At 39.1% G+C, this 16987-nt stretch overlaps 1 protein-coding gene across 1 annotated transcript in view; it reads right to left on the minus strand.

Moving 5' to 3' along the window:
• LRGUK (leucine rich repeats and guanylate kinase domain containing) overlaps positions 1 to 16987 on the minus strand; it is a 42690-nt gene that overhangs the window by 13833 nt on the left and 11870 nt on the right. The window contains exons 8-13 of the mRNA XM_086609853.1: positions 15358 to 15438; positions 13805 to 13891; positions 11220 to 11326; positions 6877 to 6996; positions 3748 to 3844; positions 2475 to 2588 (exon numbers count right to left, since the gene is read on the minus strand). Of these exons, the coding sequence (XP_086465979.1) occupies positions 2475 to 2588; positions 3748 to 3844; positions 6877 to 6996; positions 11220 to 11326; positions 13805 to 13891; positions 15358 to 15438 (606 nt within the window). The remainder of the gene's footprint in view (positions 1 to 2474; positions 2589 to 3747; positions 3845 to 6876; positions 6997 to 11219; positions 11327 to 13804; positions 13892 to 15357; positions 15439 to 16987) is intronic.

Consider the following 16987-nt stretch of genomic DNA (forward strand, 5'->3'; position numbering starts at 1 on the left):
TACTTGGAAAATAAAAATAAGAGTAACATTTGAGTTTCTTGAATTTGCATATAAGATCAAGAAAGATCGAAGGACTACCTGAGCAGAAGACATCCATTCATTTAACACAGCTAAAGCACCTCAATTTTTTCAGTTAACAGCATGAGGTTAATAGAAAAGATGTGACTAGTAGTATATCCTACTTCCTTTGAGTCCTCAGCCTGAACGACAGGATAACCAGCAACAAGTGCAATAGAGAGAGCGGTCTTTGGGAGGAGACAAGGTCTACTCATATTTCTGGAAGCATAATGAGACACATTAGCCACTCTGTCATTACAAACTTGGTTGGAACGTGCAGGTCCTTCAACGGCTCTGCAGGTATTAGTGGCTACACAAGCAAATGGAAAGCACCACAAACGTGGTGCACGTAAGCGTGCGTCAGAACCGCAGCAGCTTCACTAACTGGAAGTGTAGACTCAGCAAGATTTAACTTTTAAAATTTGTGTCAGTCTCCTTTATCAGTGAAAGATATACTCTAGATTAAAGGGAATGAACAGCTCTAAATTTTTAGTCTCAGCCCACAGACCATAATTAAAATTTCTTTTAATAGTGCTAAATCACTTTTGTTATGAGCCTCACAGAAGATAATGAACTTGGATAACTTCTATCCAGACACATAACTCACCGTTATTGTTTCTCATCTGCTAGCAGGGACCACAGTGATACAAGACTATGCATAATTACCACATGATCCTGAAACTTCAGTAAAAAAAAGGAGCTCCTTAGCTGTCTGTCCATGACAGCAGCTTTGGTAACACCCAGTAAAACTTATGGTCCCTGCCTATGTCGCTGGGTTAACCTCCTTATGAATAAACATGACGTTCCATTAAGGTCTTTCTCCTAAATTATTTGATAACACATCTACTTTGTGAAGAACTGACAGCTTCAAAAGACACTCCATTCCATGATATTTAACCTTCTCCTATTTTTCTTCCTTTGTAAATTTAGGGTCTGTCTGGCAAGACAACAAACGCGCTCAATGCCTACTGCAATCAGTGGAGACTGAGGAAAAAGAGAAAATGGAACTACACAGAGATTAAGTTATTAATTTGCTGTTTAATATCAGTCAAGTGACAGGCACTTAAGAGCAGGATTGCAGTACTAAATTTTGGACCATTTCTTGCAAGGAGCTACTGATTTTTTAGCACTGACATACTGCTGTTCTGTTATTTGTACGTTTATATACAAGCCAGTAAATGTGTACAGATTTATTTGGGCCAAAGGGGACTAAAACTCCTTATGAACACTAATTAATTAAATTTAGTATCGATTTTTGCTTCTCTAGGGAATAGACTTCTAGGGAAGTCTCCCTAGTCATTCCCCTAACTCTGGATGCACAACTTAGCATCCTATGTTAGCATTGCAGTCTCCTACATTTCTTTTTTTATATCAATTATTTTTTCCCCCATCTATCACGGAGTGTAGTGATGTCTGTTAACTCGTAGTAATCCCCCAGAGGCAGAGCTGAGCCCTACAAACCCAGTGAAACCCAGCAACACTCAGTATCACATTCTGGGCACTCTCTAGAGTCTCTAAATTTTGGAAGCTCGTGTAGATGGAGCTTATTTTGTAGAAAGAACTACAAGGAAACGTACCATGCCTTTCCTTTTTGTCACTTCGTCCCCTAGCTAGTAAGTCTTGATCTAAGATAATGAGAAGTACATAATTAGAAAATTAGCTAAAAAGTTATTCTTTGGGGATTCCAATAGACAGGTTTTGACACTTTGTTTGTGACCTAGTTTCTTAACCCAGCAAGACGCCTGAGTTTCTGCCATCTGTGCATGTGCACCTGACGAATCTCAGAGAGGGTAAAGTAATCCCTCAAAGAGATTGCATTTTTTAACAGCTTTGCCCAAAATATTGCCTCAGGCCTGCATGCATCCTCCACTGCTTCATCAGCAAAGGAGAAACATGGCATTCTTTTAGGGGTGATCGGTAGATGTGCAGCTCTAGACCAGTCCCACTATAAGCTGCAGATGGATGGAAAGCACATGGTTGAAAAGCTGGGGATACTGTGATGGAAAGTACTGGTGATGTGATGGGGAGATGAGGCTGTTGAAGTTTGAAAAAGTAGGCCAGGAAATTTTAAGAAGCCAGCAGAAGGATCCATCTGACTAAATGTGGGTGTCTATAAAGGGAGTGGTGTGGTTTACACATGGACAATGAAGAGCTATTTGATACAGGCAGTGGAGTTCAAAATGCAGTTCAGCTGACCAAATAAGTATCTCCAGTGACTGTAGTGCAGTTCACATAACTAGTTCAAATGTATCATGAGCAGCTGTAGGGTGGGCAGAGGGCCATAGGGTGTCTCTTGTGTCACTAAGTGGCTCTGTCTAGGTGGAAACAAACTTTAGTCAAACTACATGAATTCCTCCCCAGGAGAGTTCTCACAGAATGACTCATTCGAAAAGGGTTAAGCAGTAAGTAATCCTTACCTCTATTTCTAAGTGAACACAGGTTGCAAGACCCTCTCTGGCAATTGATTCCACAGTGTCTCTTCCAAGTCCGTAGTAATAGCCACTGTATTTATAGGTTGCTATAAACTTCCCCTGAAATGAAAAACAGTAAATATCATTACAAAGGAAAAATTTCAAGGGAAACAGCTTCCTTAAAGGAGGATAATCACTCCTTGCTTTCTCTTCCTACAAAGTTTCTTTCTCCCTGCCTAAATCAGCAATGATAATGAGGCCAATGGGAGCATAAAATTTGCAGAGAAGAGCACGTAGTCAGTCCTGCAGGGTAGGGGCTTGTACATTGTTCACGGATAATAAACCACCAGTGTCTTGAAAAACAAGGTGCTGACAGGTTACAGCTTTCTTTGGTTATTCATTCACACTGTAAAGAAAGCAAGATCTAAAGCAAGGGGCATCCTTCTTTTGACATTACATCAAACCATATGGCCGCGCCATCTAAAAAAGAAGATGTCAAAGAAAACAGAGGACAGAAACAAATCTGCAAGGAGAATGCATAATCGGCCAAGAAATGTCAAAGTTAAAACCTGACAAGTGAAACTTTGGTTCCCAGTAGTACGTCTAGAGAGATGTAAGCAGGTTATATTCTTTTAAAATTAAACTACTTGATTACTGAGAGTTATCATTAAGAACCAGATCAGTTGCTTAAGACTGTGCTGGCTCCCCTGTTTGTCTATGTACAAATAATGAGCTCTGTTGTGGCTTTTCAAGCCAAAGTTTTACTGCAGGCAGCAAAAGGCATCAGAAACAGTAGCTGGAGGCACATTGCCTTCAGAGAGAAACACGATGCCTTTAGGGTGAATTTGCTAAACTTGAAAAGACTGCATTCCCTGCAGGGTTGCTGGAGGATTTTGAAAAAAGAAAAAAAAAATGAGGGGGAAAAAAAAAAAAGATGGCAGCTATTTCAAGAGTTTTTCTTTCCTACACACACAGTAGATATTTGCATATGGAAATAAGTTTATTTCTATATTATACTACTCTTTAAAGTTTTCTACTGACCATTACATACATTTAATGATTTCTATATATGCATACAGAAGAAAAGACAGCATAAATACACAGCAAATTTGTGGTTTCTGTGTCTGAACTTAAGCCACATAACTGTGAGTGGATGAGCATGCACACACAGACATAAACTTAATCTAAGAAAAAAAATTAAAATCAGACCTGGACAGAAAAGTTGAGTTCACTCTGGGTGTAGGAAATAGGCTTACTAGGATACAAGTCAGATACTTACTGTCTTCACCATTTTGTCAAATGCTTCTTCAGAAACGAAATAGTAATCAAGTCTGTTTTCTTCACCAAAGTAAGCTGCCCTGGTAGTGTGACAGGGACTGGAAGATATATGGTATAATAAAGAAATAACCTGTTTTCAATCACAGAACCAACTACGGACTAGGAGGAGGGGGAAAGGGAGAACACTACAAATCATTTTATTTTTAAGAAGAAAAGAAATATGAGAAATATAAAGAAGTGCAAATCATACCACTAATGCAGCATATTTGAAAGATTAACCCATAAATAATAAGAAAAAAGTTTAAATGTAGCATTACATTTTGACCATAAATCCCCCCTAACCCAGGATAGCCTGAACTGAAGCTGTCACAGCATCCCGTAATAGAGAAATGATGAAACCATTTTTTTCCAGTTATGTCAGCTGGTGGATGATATAAAGTAGAATCCTAAATACTGAAAAGGAGACTAGGAGTTAGGCTGAACTGTGAGGTTAAGAAAGAGATATAAAGACCAATCTTTAAATAGACCCCTAATAGTAAGGGGAGAAACAATTCTGAAACTAGGGAGATAAGTGGGATCCAAGGCAGGAAAAGTAATTGCCTGCCACCACATAAGGACAATAGGATAAACCTCAGATACGTGAGCTTACTACCAGGATGAAACACTAAAAAAACTCCACAAACCCAAATAAAACCAAAAAAAACCCCAGCTAAGTCAATGCATGTAGCAATTTTAGATTGAAGTATGCAGTAGCTCATCTTCTATCTTAGGAAATTATATTTTGCTCCTTGTTTCTGCTTTGGTTTTGTTTTTAATTTTTACATCGCAGGATAACAGGAACAAAAGCGCGATGCGGAGCTTTGGCATTGATTCACACCGACAACATTTAACATTTTAACTCTTTGCCTTCTGCTGGATCGTCCTGGAAAATACGGCAAAAAATAAACCACCTACTTGTATACCACCTAGCAGGCCACATCTGTTTATTCAAGGCAAACCACATCTGTATATTCATTTATTCAAGGTAGCTGAGTTATTAATCATTAAGAAGTTTGGTCCATAATGCAGAGCTTGACAGATCTTAACTATCACGGCACTAGAAGGTGCCACCTTTTTTAATCAGCAAGCTGTGGCAAGTGAGAACCGTGTGCTACACAGGGACTCTGCAAAATTTCACTTCAAAGGCCTGATTTTCTTGAAGATATTACGAACACATCCAGCTTTAAAGGTCATTCCTGAGCACGAGCCAGATGGTTTGAAGGTCCAATTTCACTTTATTTTTCGAAACACTTTAAAACATTACAACCCTTTTTAATTGCAAGGCCATGTTTACATTCAAACTGCCAGGGTATCTTGCATGAAATACATTTTTAATGAGTGGAATGTTTGAAATTTAAAAGTGTAAGCCATAAAATTGCTTAAATCTCCACTGAATAATTAAAATACAACTTTGCTTTATGGTTGCAATTTTCTGCTCTGTTAAGATTCTGTCTCTCTCCCTTTTTTTTCCTCTCATGCATAAAACTTTTAGGAAATAAAATACACAGTATAAAAACAATGCTCTTTAAAAAAAACCCCATAGTGCTTGGAAAACTTCAACTGACATTCAATTAGTTCGTAATTTCCCATCTAGTCTCTCAAAAAACAGGAGCTGCTTTAACGAAAGGCGAAAAGTCATTTTTCCAGTCACATAAGCTCCACAGATCTTTTCTTAAAATGTCCTTTCAACTTGCCAGTTTCATGATCTAATCCAGCAAGTGGCTACAATCTGAGAACAGAGCAGGCAGAAATACACACGGGCTCCTTCACTGTGGTGTATTTTGGTAGAGAGGAGGGCAGATTTAGATTAGATCTAAGGAAGAAATTTTTCACTCAGAGGGTGGTGAGGCACTGGAACAGGTTGCCCAGAGAAGTTGTGGCTGCCCCATCCCTGGAAGTGTTCAAGGCCAGGTTGGATGGGGCTTTGAGCAACCTGGTGTAGTGGAGGGTGTCCCTGCCCATGGCAGGGGGGTTGGAACTGGATGATCTTTGAGGTCCCTTCCAACCCAAACCATTCTGTGATTCTATGATTCTACTACTAGACATCCCATCGACACGCAGAACATGGTCCTGCAATGTGGAGAACTCCGAGGAATCATTCTCACGTATGTGTGTGCCCATGGCCCCTTTCTTCCGACTCACCACTGCAGTACCTAAGAGTGCACAAATCCAGACCCAGGTCCTATTGTGGCAAACATGATACGTGTGAAACTACGGCCAAAGACTCATTAAAAAATCAATGGATAAATTCATGTAATAAAAAATTTGAGGAAATAGAGGAGAGACAATTTAACTGGAGCACAGACCAGTGCCAAATAGCGCGTGCTGTAGGACTTAGGAAAGTTAGGTACTGTGCAGAATGGAATGGGTGGGCAAGAGGAGCAGCTTGCACCACCTAATTTTAGGCAACAGATAGTGGTGATCTAACTTAGTGCTGAAAATAGGTAGGTACCGCAGGGAAGGGGTTCACAAAGGCTGAATCTCCCTTGGAAAGAGATAAGTTTCTCTCCACTAAACACACAGGGAGCCCAAGGCGGTAAGGATCATAATTCAGGCCTTTCAGACTGGCAGAATTAGTCCTCCCAGCAGGTGGTGAAGTCTGAAAGGTGCCATTTGCTTTGATAACTCTACTCACAGGATAATAAACTGGTCCAGCAATTGCACTTGCTTCCTTTCCTGGCTGCTGGATGCAGTCTGTACATGCATGCTAATGTGTTCATATGCAGGTTACATTACAAAAATTAAGAGAAATGCATACATATCCAAACAGATGCTTAGGTTGAGGGGCATTAGTGAGCATAGATAGAACAGATCAATAAAAGGAGCACTAAATGACACATTTTTGTTTGTTTGTTCGCTCTTCACCTTTGAAAAGAACATGATAATTTAAATAGCTTGTCTTTTAAGGAAGTATTTGATGACTTCAGGCAATCAAGCCCTGAGAAGAAATAAAATGCATAGCAATGAACATTTATTGGTTGTCTTTAACTTTTAACTTCTTTTTTTTAAAAAAAAAAAAATAAAAATCAAAGCAACAGCAATTCTAGCCTTGATGACTTGGTATTCTTCTAAACTTATGGAGCAAACTTACCCGTATCTGAAGAAATTGTTGAACTGTCTGCAGATCTTATGAGTAAGCTCTCTCTTACCACAGGCTAGAGGACCAACTAGTACCAGCATGGGGTAGGGAGCATCAAGACTAGGTAAAGTGCTACAAGAAAGGGGAACAAGGAGCCATTACGTTAGTGACAAATGAAGTCTTCAGCAACTTTGTAAAAAGCTTCTGCAGAGACTTTATCATCACTTCAACTAATCCCATCTATCACACTATTCACGTTGTTCAGACAGGAGAAGCGTGTGCTCAGTTGGATGTGCTCTAAACACAAAAATAGCACAAAATACTGCATTAAAGACCCCTGGGACTCTTTTGCAAAAGGAATAATGTTACGTCTACTATAATCTTTTCCGATTTATAGCCGTTTCTAAAGCTCCCTCTGCAGTTACGGTGTTGCTGGGATTTGTTTAAGAGTTTTCCAAGTCTATCGCAGAGACGGTAATATTTTAATGATCAGGATAATAAGCCTAGCATGAACCTGGACTCAATCCTACAAACCTTTACGCATTCCTGCATGTAATCTTGCTGACTTCCGTGGCCCTGCCAGATGAAGGTGGAAATGTGTAAAGAACTCTTCAATCCCATACAATGAAAAACACTAAGATCCTTAAACTCCGCTGAACGCAAATAGCACTACAATAAAAGGACCCACAGTGCTGCAAAAATACAAAGCTCTCCATTTTCTCCATGCTGAGCAAACGATTAGATCCTCAGATTTCCACTTCCAGCTGTAAATACTACAATGAATAGCATTTCTGCACTCTCGAGTGTCAGCAACTTATTCCGACAGCTAAAAATTGAATGCAACTTTGGACTCTCATTTTTAAATCTCAGCTAGATCTTAAGATTATGCCACTTGATAACATGTCAGAAATAGTTGAAATAATTTCAGACCCACTTATTTGCAACTAATGAATAGCTTTAACTACATTCAATTTTTAAAGTGGAAGAAAACCACCAATGTGTGTTAAGTTTCCATTTAACGTGATTTAAAACAGGTGAACACGAATTCCTGAAAACAGAGTATATTTCTTTTACCTTTTCTTTTGCAAGCAACTAACTCTACAAGAAGTAATGATAACTATCCAACACAAGCATGGAGGAAAAAGATTTCAAGGTAATGGCTTTACTCCTCTTTTAGATTCAGCAAACCAGCTCTATTTTATACCAAATTATATGTACATAATGGGACTTGATGCTTCAGAAGCCCTAAGATAATAATGCAATTCAGTCTCCTAATTCTCCTATGGAGTACTATTCTCACAGAAAAAATAACAGATACACCTAATAAATTAAGAGACTGGCTCGAGTCTGTACATATGTGCTGTTATTAAACCGTGAAATGAACCCAGATCCCGGTTCAGTGTTCCATCCACTAGACTATTTCGAACCAAGACAGGAGCAGAACCCTTGGGAGATTTAAGGATTTTTTACTTACTGTGTCCATTGGTGACATTTACAAAACATTAGACAACATCAGCACAATAAGCTCATCAGCATAATACATTAAAATTACCGAAGAAGGTAAAAAAATACCTTTTAAAAATCCTTATCTGAATCTGTTAGGTTGTGACATTCTGTTCAATGCAAGAAATATCTTCCTCCTCTCTCGATTACTTGAGCTGTTCATACTGTCTTTCCCTTTTCTGACATTTGTGCTAAGGAAAAGACCAGTTTACGGCAACATGATCCCAGGAGGTATTAGTGACAGTTGTGGAAACTACAAGTGCACTATTATAAATGAACCATTTCAAAGATGGGAATTCCACGAAACATGCTTAGTGATCAGAGATTCAAAATTTATCAAGACATAGCAGAAAGGTTCTTATTCTTGCTCAAGGCCATGCCCTTTGTGAATAATGATGTCAAGGCAGGTCTGTGAAGACACAACCCTTATCTTCAAGGCAGTTTTAATGTATTCCTTCTCCATGCACAGAACTTGTTACAGGCTTGCAAATTCCAGAATTCCTCCCTCATCTTTTCTTTTATAAGGAAGTGTTATATCCAGTAATGATACAATACATCATTACTTGACAGGATTATCCTAAGAATTCAAATTCCCTTAAAAAGATGTCCATTGCTCAAATTCCTCATGTCCTCAAAAGCCTTGGATTTATTATTTCACCAGAAGAACATGGAAAACATTTCCATAATACCATCTGTCATTACATCACCACTTACTGGTCTCAAAACATAGACTGAAAGCTTTCATTTTCCTACAGCTTGTGAGCGGTATCTTGTAAAGAGTTCTTAGCTCATTTGATGTGAATCTTTCAACTTTCTTTGTCTTTGTTGAGTACAGAAATACACCGCTGTGCAAGATTAATAGATTTCAAGGCCAGAAGGGACTACTGTGATCGTCCATTCAGACTCCCCTCATCACACTGGCAATAGGATTTCCTTGAGTTCTTGTTTCAAGCCTCACACCTGAGGTTCCGTTAGAGCGTTATTTTAATTAAAAACGTTCCAGTTGTGGAGAATTCTTGGTACCCTTGGTAAATTGTTCCAATGGTTAATTACCTTCACTGTTAAAAATAATCATGCTCTATTTTTTCTCTGAATGAATTTATCCTCAATAGCCAGACACCAAGTCTCATCGTGTACTCGCTTGATAGGCTGAAGAGCCCTCTGTTATTAAACGTCTGCTCCACACGTAGCAGCTATAACTACGATCAAGCTACCTTTTAAAATGTCACATGCCCTTAGAGCAGGGGAAAAATACACATAATATTGTTCAGTGGGGTGTTACCATGTAATTAGAGATAGAATCACACGGCACACGGAGAGAGGGCACGGCATAAGAAACCTCATGCTAATGTTTTCTGACTGCAGAGTGTGCAGCAACATAACTTTTTGCTTTGCTGTCAGGTTTTCTTTTTAATAGAGATATTACTAAACCAGAAATAATTATAATCTCGTCTAAAAATATAGATGCAAATGAACTATACCAATCTGGTTCCAATAAGAATTTTATAGTGGAGAAGACTGTAACGCATCATCATTAGGAAGATTTCATTAAAGACTGTGTTGTGTGCGTTCCAGCTGAGCATGGGCAAGCACTCAAAGCATCATTAACAATTTTGGTCAGTATCATAAATGCTGGTCTGCGTGTTATATATGTTTGTGTATACAATACCTCTGACAGCAGACAGAATTGTTGCTTTCCAGGAATGAAGATACACATACACAATCCAATAAACAAATATTTAAATAGAGCCTATGTCTGCATTGGAAGAAACCCATGCCTTTAGGTAAAACTACTGTGCTTTTTTTTTAATAAATCTTCAACCCTGTAGAACAGTAAATAAATCATTGCGTTTTTTTAAATAGAATTCTCAGAGCTATCCTCACCGCTGGGATGGTTCCTGTCTTTCATCCACAATCCCAGAAAACACAAGACTCACAATAAAGACTTTCTAAAAACATAAATTTCTGAGTTACTAAATCATGGATCTTAAATCAGGTTACTTATTACGAATTAAGGATATCCAAAATGGTGCTAAAACAGGGAGTGGGACACAAAAGCTGATCTCAGTGCCCGCTCTAGCCAATATAATAACAAACCACGCACATTCCGCAGTATCTTCCATCAGAGTATGTCAAAGCATTTTCCAAGCATTCATCAAGCAAATATCATAACACATCTGCAGAGCAGCAAATTATGGTCATTTCCATTTTCTAGATGAGAAACGAGACTGAGAGAAGTCACTTGGCATGCCAATGGCAACGGTGGAAAAAGAACATTGATTTGCCTCTCCCTTCTTTGCTCTAAGTGGCAGTCAGCATCATCTCCCAAAGGCAGAAGGAGCTGGACTTCCCTAAGTAAAAACTTGAAAATTTCACCTTATGAATATAAAATGTGCCCCAAAGCCAGAAAATAAAGCCATTTTGCTCACAATGGGATGCCAATAGTGTGCAGAGACAGAGTAAGCAGACTAGGAAGAAGATATGTTTTACAGGTCTCTTCTCCCTCTAGAGATTTTTAAATTGCCTTTGGGCATTGATAGAAATTTTGCATCTTTCATTTACGGTGCAAACGGCCATCTGTTTCACCAGATTGTTTAAAAGAAATGGAGCTGTGGACAATCTGTCTCAGACTTTAGAGGTGAATGACTAACTTCATTTCATAATCAATTTCAACCAAATCAGATTTGCCTAACTGCCAGACCGCTACCAGAATCCTATGGCACGTCTCTTCTTCGTTAGATTAATTTAGAGGTGGGAGAGGGACAGATAAATGTCCCTCTAAATATGACAACATCTTCTGCTTTACTTGAGTGCCATCCTCAGGAGCTGCTGTGAAATGGAGGTACGTTTACCTGTCAAAAATCCTCTGGGGCTGCAGCGCGCTGTACATAACGTGAGTCAGATGATCTTTAGCAGCAACAACTTCTGGAGGAGGATCCCAGTTATTCACGGCAGCAACCTGTTTCCACAGTTGAGGGGCAAAAAGAAAGAAGAGCAGTGATGGAATCGTTTCCAGCTGCAATATGCTTCGCGGATCACGATGAATAATGATGGCTTCATATTTATGAGGGTCAGTCTTTGCGTTCGGGTTGTCGGCGAGCACTGCACTACATAAATCTTTTTTGGGGGATTCGAGCACAATTTGAGAGATGGATGGAAGGCAGCCAGACGTGGCTCACTCTCTTTAATATATTCAACCTTTTACTGGAAAGAAAACAGGATGCCACATAAGATGCAAAGTAATTTTACTTAGGTTTTAATTATCCATTAATTTGCATGCTCTCCGTGCTGGTGGAAGATGCTGAACTAAAATCCTTAGGGATTGAAGCCATTCATTTATTCGTCAGAAAAGGAACAGAATGGGCATTAACAAAGTAGGCAAATGGCAATTTTCTCCTGACAATGCATTTCTGTCTTTCCTGGGAGAAGGAGCACTCAAACTCCAGGATCCCTTCCATCCATTCTGTTGAAAGCTCTATTGAGGGTACTGACCGCTAATGAGTTGTATATTTTTTGGTATTATTAATGCCACCAACTCTGAAACAGGTTAAGAACTACCGAGCCATTTCACGTAAACCATCAAATATCAAGTAGCCAACACTGCTGCAAACTACTGCCATAAGCTCCCATGACAGCCACGCTGACATTAGGGAGTAGTGTGGTGCAACACGAAGATGATAAGAGGGCTGGAGCACCTTTCCTATGAGGACAGGCTGAAAGAGTTGGGGCTGTTCAGCCTGGAGAAGAGGAGGCTCCGGGGTGACCTTATAGTGGTCTTCCAGTACCTCAAGGGGGCCTACAAGAAAGATGGGGAGAGGCTGTTCAGGAGGGCCTGTTGTGATAGGACAAGGGGTAATGGTTTTAAAATAGAGGGAGGTAGATTCAGATTGGATATTAGGAAAAAATTTTTTACCATGAGAGTTGTAGAACACTGGAACAGGTTGCCCAGAGAGGTGGTGGATACTCCATCCCTGGAGACGTTCAAGGCCAGGTTGGGCGAGGCCCTGAGCAACCTTATCTAGTTGGAGATATCCCTGTTCCTTGCAGGGGCATTGGACTCGATGACCTTTGAAGGTCCCTTCCAGTCCTAACCATTCTATGATTCTATGATCAGGAGAGGATCTTTAGAGCAAAACATTCAGTACTCAAGACCCCGTGTCCACACGACTTTGGAGAGAGTCAGGGAAAGGGAGCTCATTTCACTCTAGCTCCAGTTTGGTCCTTTGGTCTGAATTAGTGGCTAGGAGCACATTAGATGCATCCTGGTGCACATCATCTGGTTAAGGTTCGTCCAAAAGAAGTCTAGTTCATGTGTTGCAAGACTATTCCACAATAAGAATTGAACATGGCGATTTGGGCAACTGAGAGTTTCACTTCAAAACTGCACTTCTGACCTAAACGACAACATTTCTGTATGTTTTGTGTGTCAGTGAGATGGAAAAGCTACTGCCTCCAAATTCAGTTTGACAAGAGAGTTTATGAGGCTACAGTAGATGTCCTAAAATAACCTGAGGAGAGGATTTTCTGAAATAACTTCAATCATCCAAAAGTTAAGTGTTAGTCTAAACCAGTCATCCAGGCTTACTTTTACAGTCCATAGAGAAGGGAAAATTTCTTTAATACATTCAAAATTTTACTGGAAGGAAACCAAATTGCCGCATAAGACAAAGAGTAAGATCAACATCTCGGGTAGGTGGGGTGAATTACACCCGGGTATCATCCCTTTTCTGTGTTCATGACAGAGAGAGACATTAAACAAGAACCCTAATATTCATGCAGCTAAAGTTAGAAGTGATGAATTTCTTGTAAGGATCATATTTAAAGGATAATTCCCTGAAATCCAACCCCAATTGGCAGCTCAGTTCTAGCACGGTTTGGGTCCAAATACTACATGCAGCAACCAAATCAGAGCAAAAGCAGCACAAGAGGGAAAGGTTTCTATCACAACAGAAAGTTACTGTAAGCAGTCTGAGCAGGTTTTTTTGGGGGGGAGAAGAATTTACAGTGCAAGCTGTATGGAGTAGAAGAGGAAACAAGCGTCCTTATAACTTTCAGAGCTCACTTTGCTGTACACGACACTAAAAAACCACGCAGCAATGATAATTTAGAAGTAGCACAGTGGTTACCACTTCAGAGTATTTAATGAATGTAGTTGCCTGTTTAGATTCACTAGCTGAGTAACAATGGCTGTTGAGTAAATTTCTTCACTGAACAAAGCTTTTAGGTAAGCTTTGCTTTTTTACATACCACAACCGCTCCAGAAATTCTGTAGATATACATCTGGATTTAAAAGCAAAGGGCTCTGAATTTGTCGCCTATCTTGGAGGCTGAAACATGGGAGATTTGTCACACCCAAACGACTACAAAGCTACATTTGCGTGCAGTTTTTTATGTTCTTTATTTCAAAAAATTCCAGAATGATAAGATGTTTACGTACCTTTTCTTCCACTGAAATCTTCTTGAGATCCAGTTCTGTTAGCTGGAGCAACATGAAAATCACCAAGAGCCAATAATCTGTTTGCTCCTGAAGGACAAAGATGCCACTTTGACATAAAGTACTTAACTTCATCAATCTAATATTTAATTTCAATCAGTTGAAATTAAATTGGCCTTAATACATTGCAACATAAGAAGCTTTCTTCCCCGAAGGATGTCAATACACCATACAAATGGACACTCCCTGCCTCCCAACCTTAGCTTCTGTAACAAAAGCTAATAGTTGTTCAAAAGTCTGCAACACATTGTTCGAAAGGTCAAGATGAGAATTTAAAAATCATCACCAAGACTGACTGTTGGAGAAGCAAAAGCATTATTACCAGGATTATGTAATAAACTATAGTTAATACTTGTAACTTTAATAGCACCGTAAGAACTTTAGAATAGAATTTGCATTAAAAAATCATCATATATGCTTTTGAGACAATAAAAAATAATTAAAAATCAAACTTGAAAGCTGACACTGACAAGTTCATGAAGCTTCTTAGTTCCCAAACCAATAAGGTCCTGTTAAAACAACTGAAATTCAGACTGCTGTCTCAAGATGATTGTTGCATGTATAAGTTATTAACACAGTAATTGAAAGGAACAGGATCAGACTTTGCTTAGGGGAAGGACATTTAAACAAGAAAAGGGCTCTCAGATTACAGAAGACCAGGGGTAGCCTCTTTTGGGTATTTTTTCAAGCTAATTTCATGGTGTGCCATGACAGACCATTCTCACGAAAGCCAAGACAAAACTGGTAATTACAGAAAGGAGAAGTTAAACCCTTAGCATTTTTCTTCTCTCTGACATTGGAAATCACTGTAAAATTCAAACATAATTCAGAAATCACAAAAGTCAGGATAGAATCATCCTTGATCATTCAGGACAAATTACAAATGCAGAGTCAGCCAGAATTTCTGATATTTTACAAATGTCGCTGCTGTTAGTAAAATGGATGTTTAATTCATTAATTTAGGAATATTATGGGAGCCATAAATGAGAACTGAGTAAATCCTAAAGAAGAAAAGAAGATACAGATTCCAGAGACACATGATTTTAAAAGGGGTACTATTAAGTTCCTTTGAGCTTCTCCCAGGAACATTTGAGTACAGACCTTCAAAGCAAACAAAAAGACGATCTTTTCCCAAACAAAAATCATGGCATACTGTGAGTACAAACACATAAATGGATTCACAAATGGAATTAATACAATTAATGGATATGAAACCTCATTATTCATATGCAGCTTTGGTTCAGACAAAGCTCCCAGACAAGAAGTGTTCAAAGCTCCCATCACAAGAAGTGATGAGTGGTGGTTTCCCTGGCATGGTTACCAAAGGTGGGTACCATGCCAGGGAAACCACCACTCATCACTTCTTGTACGCGTTCCCTGAAATGACCTGGCCACTCTGAGAGATAGAAACTGAGGCTACATGGATTCCTTCCAGTGTGATCCAAAACAGCAGTTCTAAGTTCTTATTTTTGGCTTCCTCTTTAGTTCTTTCTTACCTGTACAGGATTTTTTAAAAGATTTAAAACTCTGAGGAGAGGCAGATCTTTAATATACTCAAGTTCACGCAGCTCAGCAATCTAATTAGAGACAGAAACAGAGCATAAATCAGCAGCAACAGAAACCATGATAACTATGGGAAAAAGAAGTATTTTAATCCCTGCTCTTAAAATCTGGACATAAAAAAAAAAATCATTATACTCACAAAACGGGTATACATGTTAACTGCATTCAATAAGGCACTTCTCGTCACAAAAGGCAGACAACTTGGATATTAGCTGGAGAAGTAGCATCACACAGACAGCAATTTCAAACCACCTGCGTTTTCCCAGTTCTTTCAAATGTCAAGCCCTAACGCATTGAGCTTTTATGTGGCTGATGTGCTTAAGTGAGGCAATTCTGCAGTTATATTCGCGCTTCAGTTGACTAGCAAAAAAAAAAAAAATATTCCTTCTAAGAAGAGTTTCTTTTCACTGGAGCTCAAGTTCATCCTACCTAGCTTGCAGCACTTGACTAAAAAGCATCAGCATAGTTGTCCTTGGCTGGCTGTGTCCAGAGGGTGATGTGTTCCACTTAAAATCTCATCTATCCACAAAGGAAAGCCGGGCTGGCTGCACTCAGGCACATCAGATAAGCATCAGGAGTTACGTGGGATTAATCAAAGTTGGTGTGCCCACAGCAAAGTCACGCTAGAGGCACTTGTGCTGGACTCTGAGTAAACAGTTGTAAGCTCTCAACTAAACCAAAACGGGTCAAATGGAATTCACGTCGCCTCATTTTAGCCATCTGTTAAGCCAGTCCAAGCCAGATGCTTAACCTCACTCTGTAATCAGTGGAGAGAGGCAGTTCCAGACGTCATCCGATCCATGGTAGGCTGGGATGAATTGTCTTGTAAGAATAACTAGTTTTTCTCCACTGCTGAAAGACTGAACCTAGAAGACTTCAGATTCTACCCCTATATTATACTCAGCTTATGTAAAGTGTCTAAAAGCATAAAACTCAACCATACCCAATCCAATATTCATTTTGAGAGGACAAGAAGCTCAGTGCAGAACAGTTTTGACCAAATTAAATGTAATTTGGGTGGATTTCCGAAGCAAATCAGAGGACGCCAACCACCACCATTTGAAAATCACTGAAGTATATGAGAGATTTGGACTGCAGATAAACTTATTGTGCCCATTATACAAAAATCAAACATTTAAGATCATTCTGGGTGGTAGTGTGCTGAAGTAACTCAGTATTTCTGTGTTAATTAATTAAAATTCCCTTTAAATTATTCTTCAAAAGGAAATGTTCAAAAAATGGTGACTCATTAAACAGCCTCAATAACATCATTAAAACAGGCAAATTTTGATGAGGTAAAATTAATAGCTTTTGCGTGCCATAAAAAACAGTAGAAACTATATGAAGCAATGGATTTGGTGTTATTAATGCTAATAGCAACCATACTATTAATTAGTTTCCTGTCTTGTGCAATTGATGTACCTTTAAATGTCAACCTGAACACGGGGTGAGAAAAAGAATTCCTAGTGACTCGAATTAAATCCTGTAAATGTATCTTGCAAGTGGGGAAAAATGACAGAAAATGTTCGATTCCTGGTTTATATTTTTATTTCTTATTTTCTT

Source organism: Tauraco erythrolophus, chromosome 4, assembly GCF_009769465.1.
Source record: "Tauraco erythrolophus isolate bTauEry1 chromosome 4, bTauEry1.pri, whole genome shotgun sequence".
Taxonomy (NCBI): Eukaryota; Metazoa; Chordata; class Aves; order Musophagiformes; family Musophagidae; genus Tauraco; species Tauraco erythrolophus.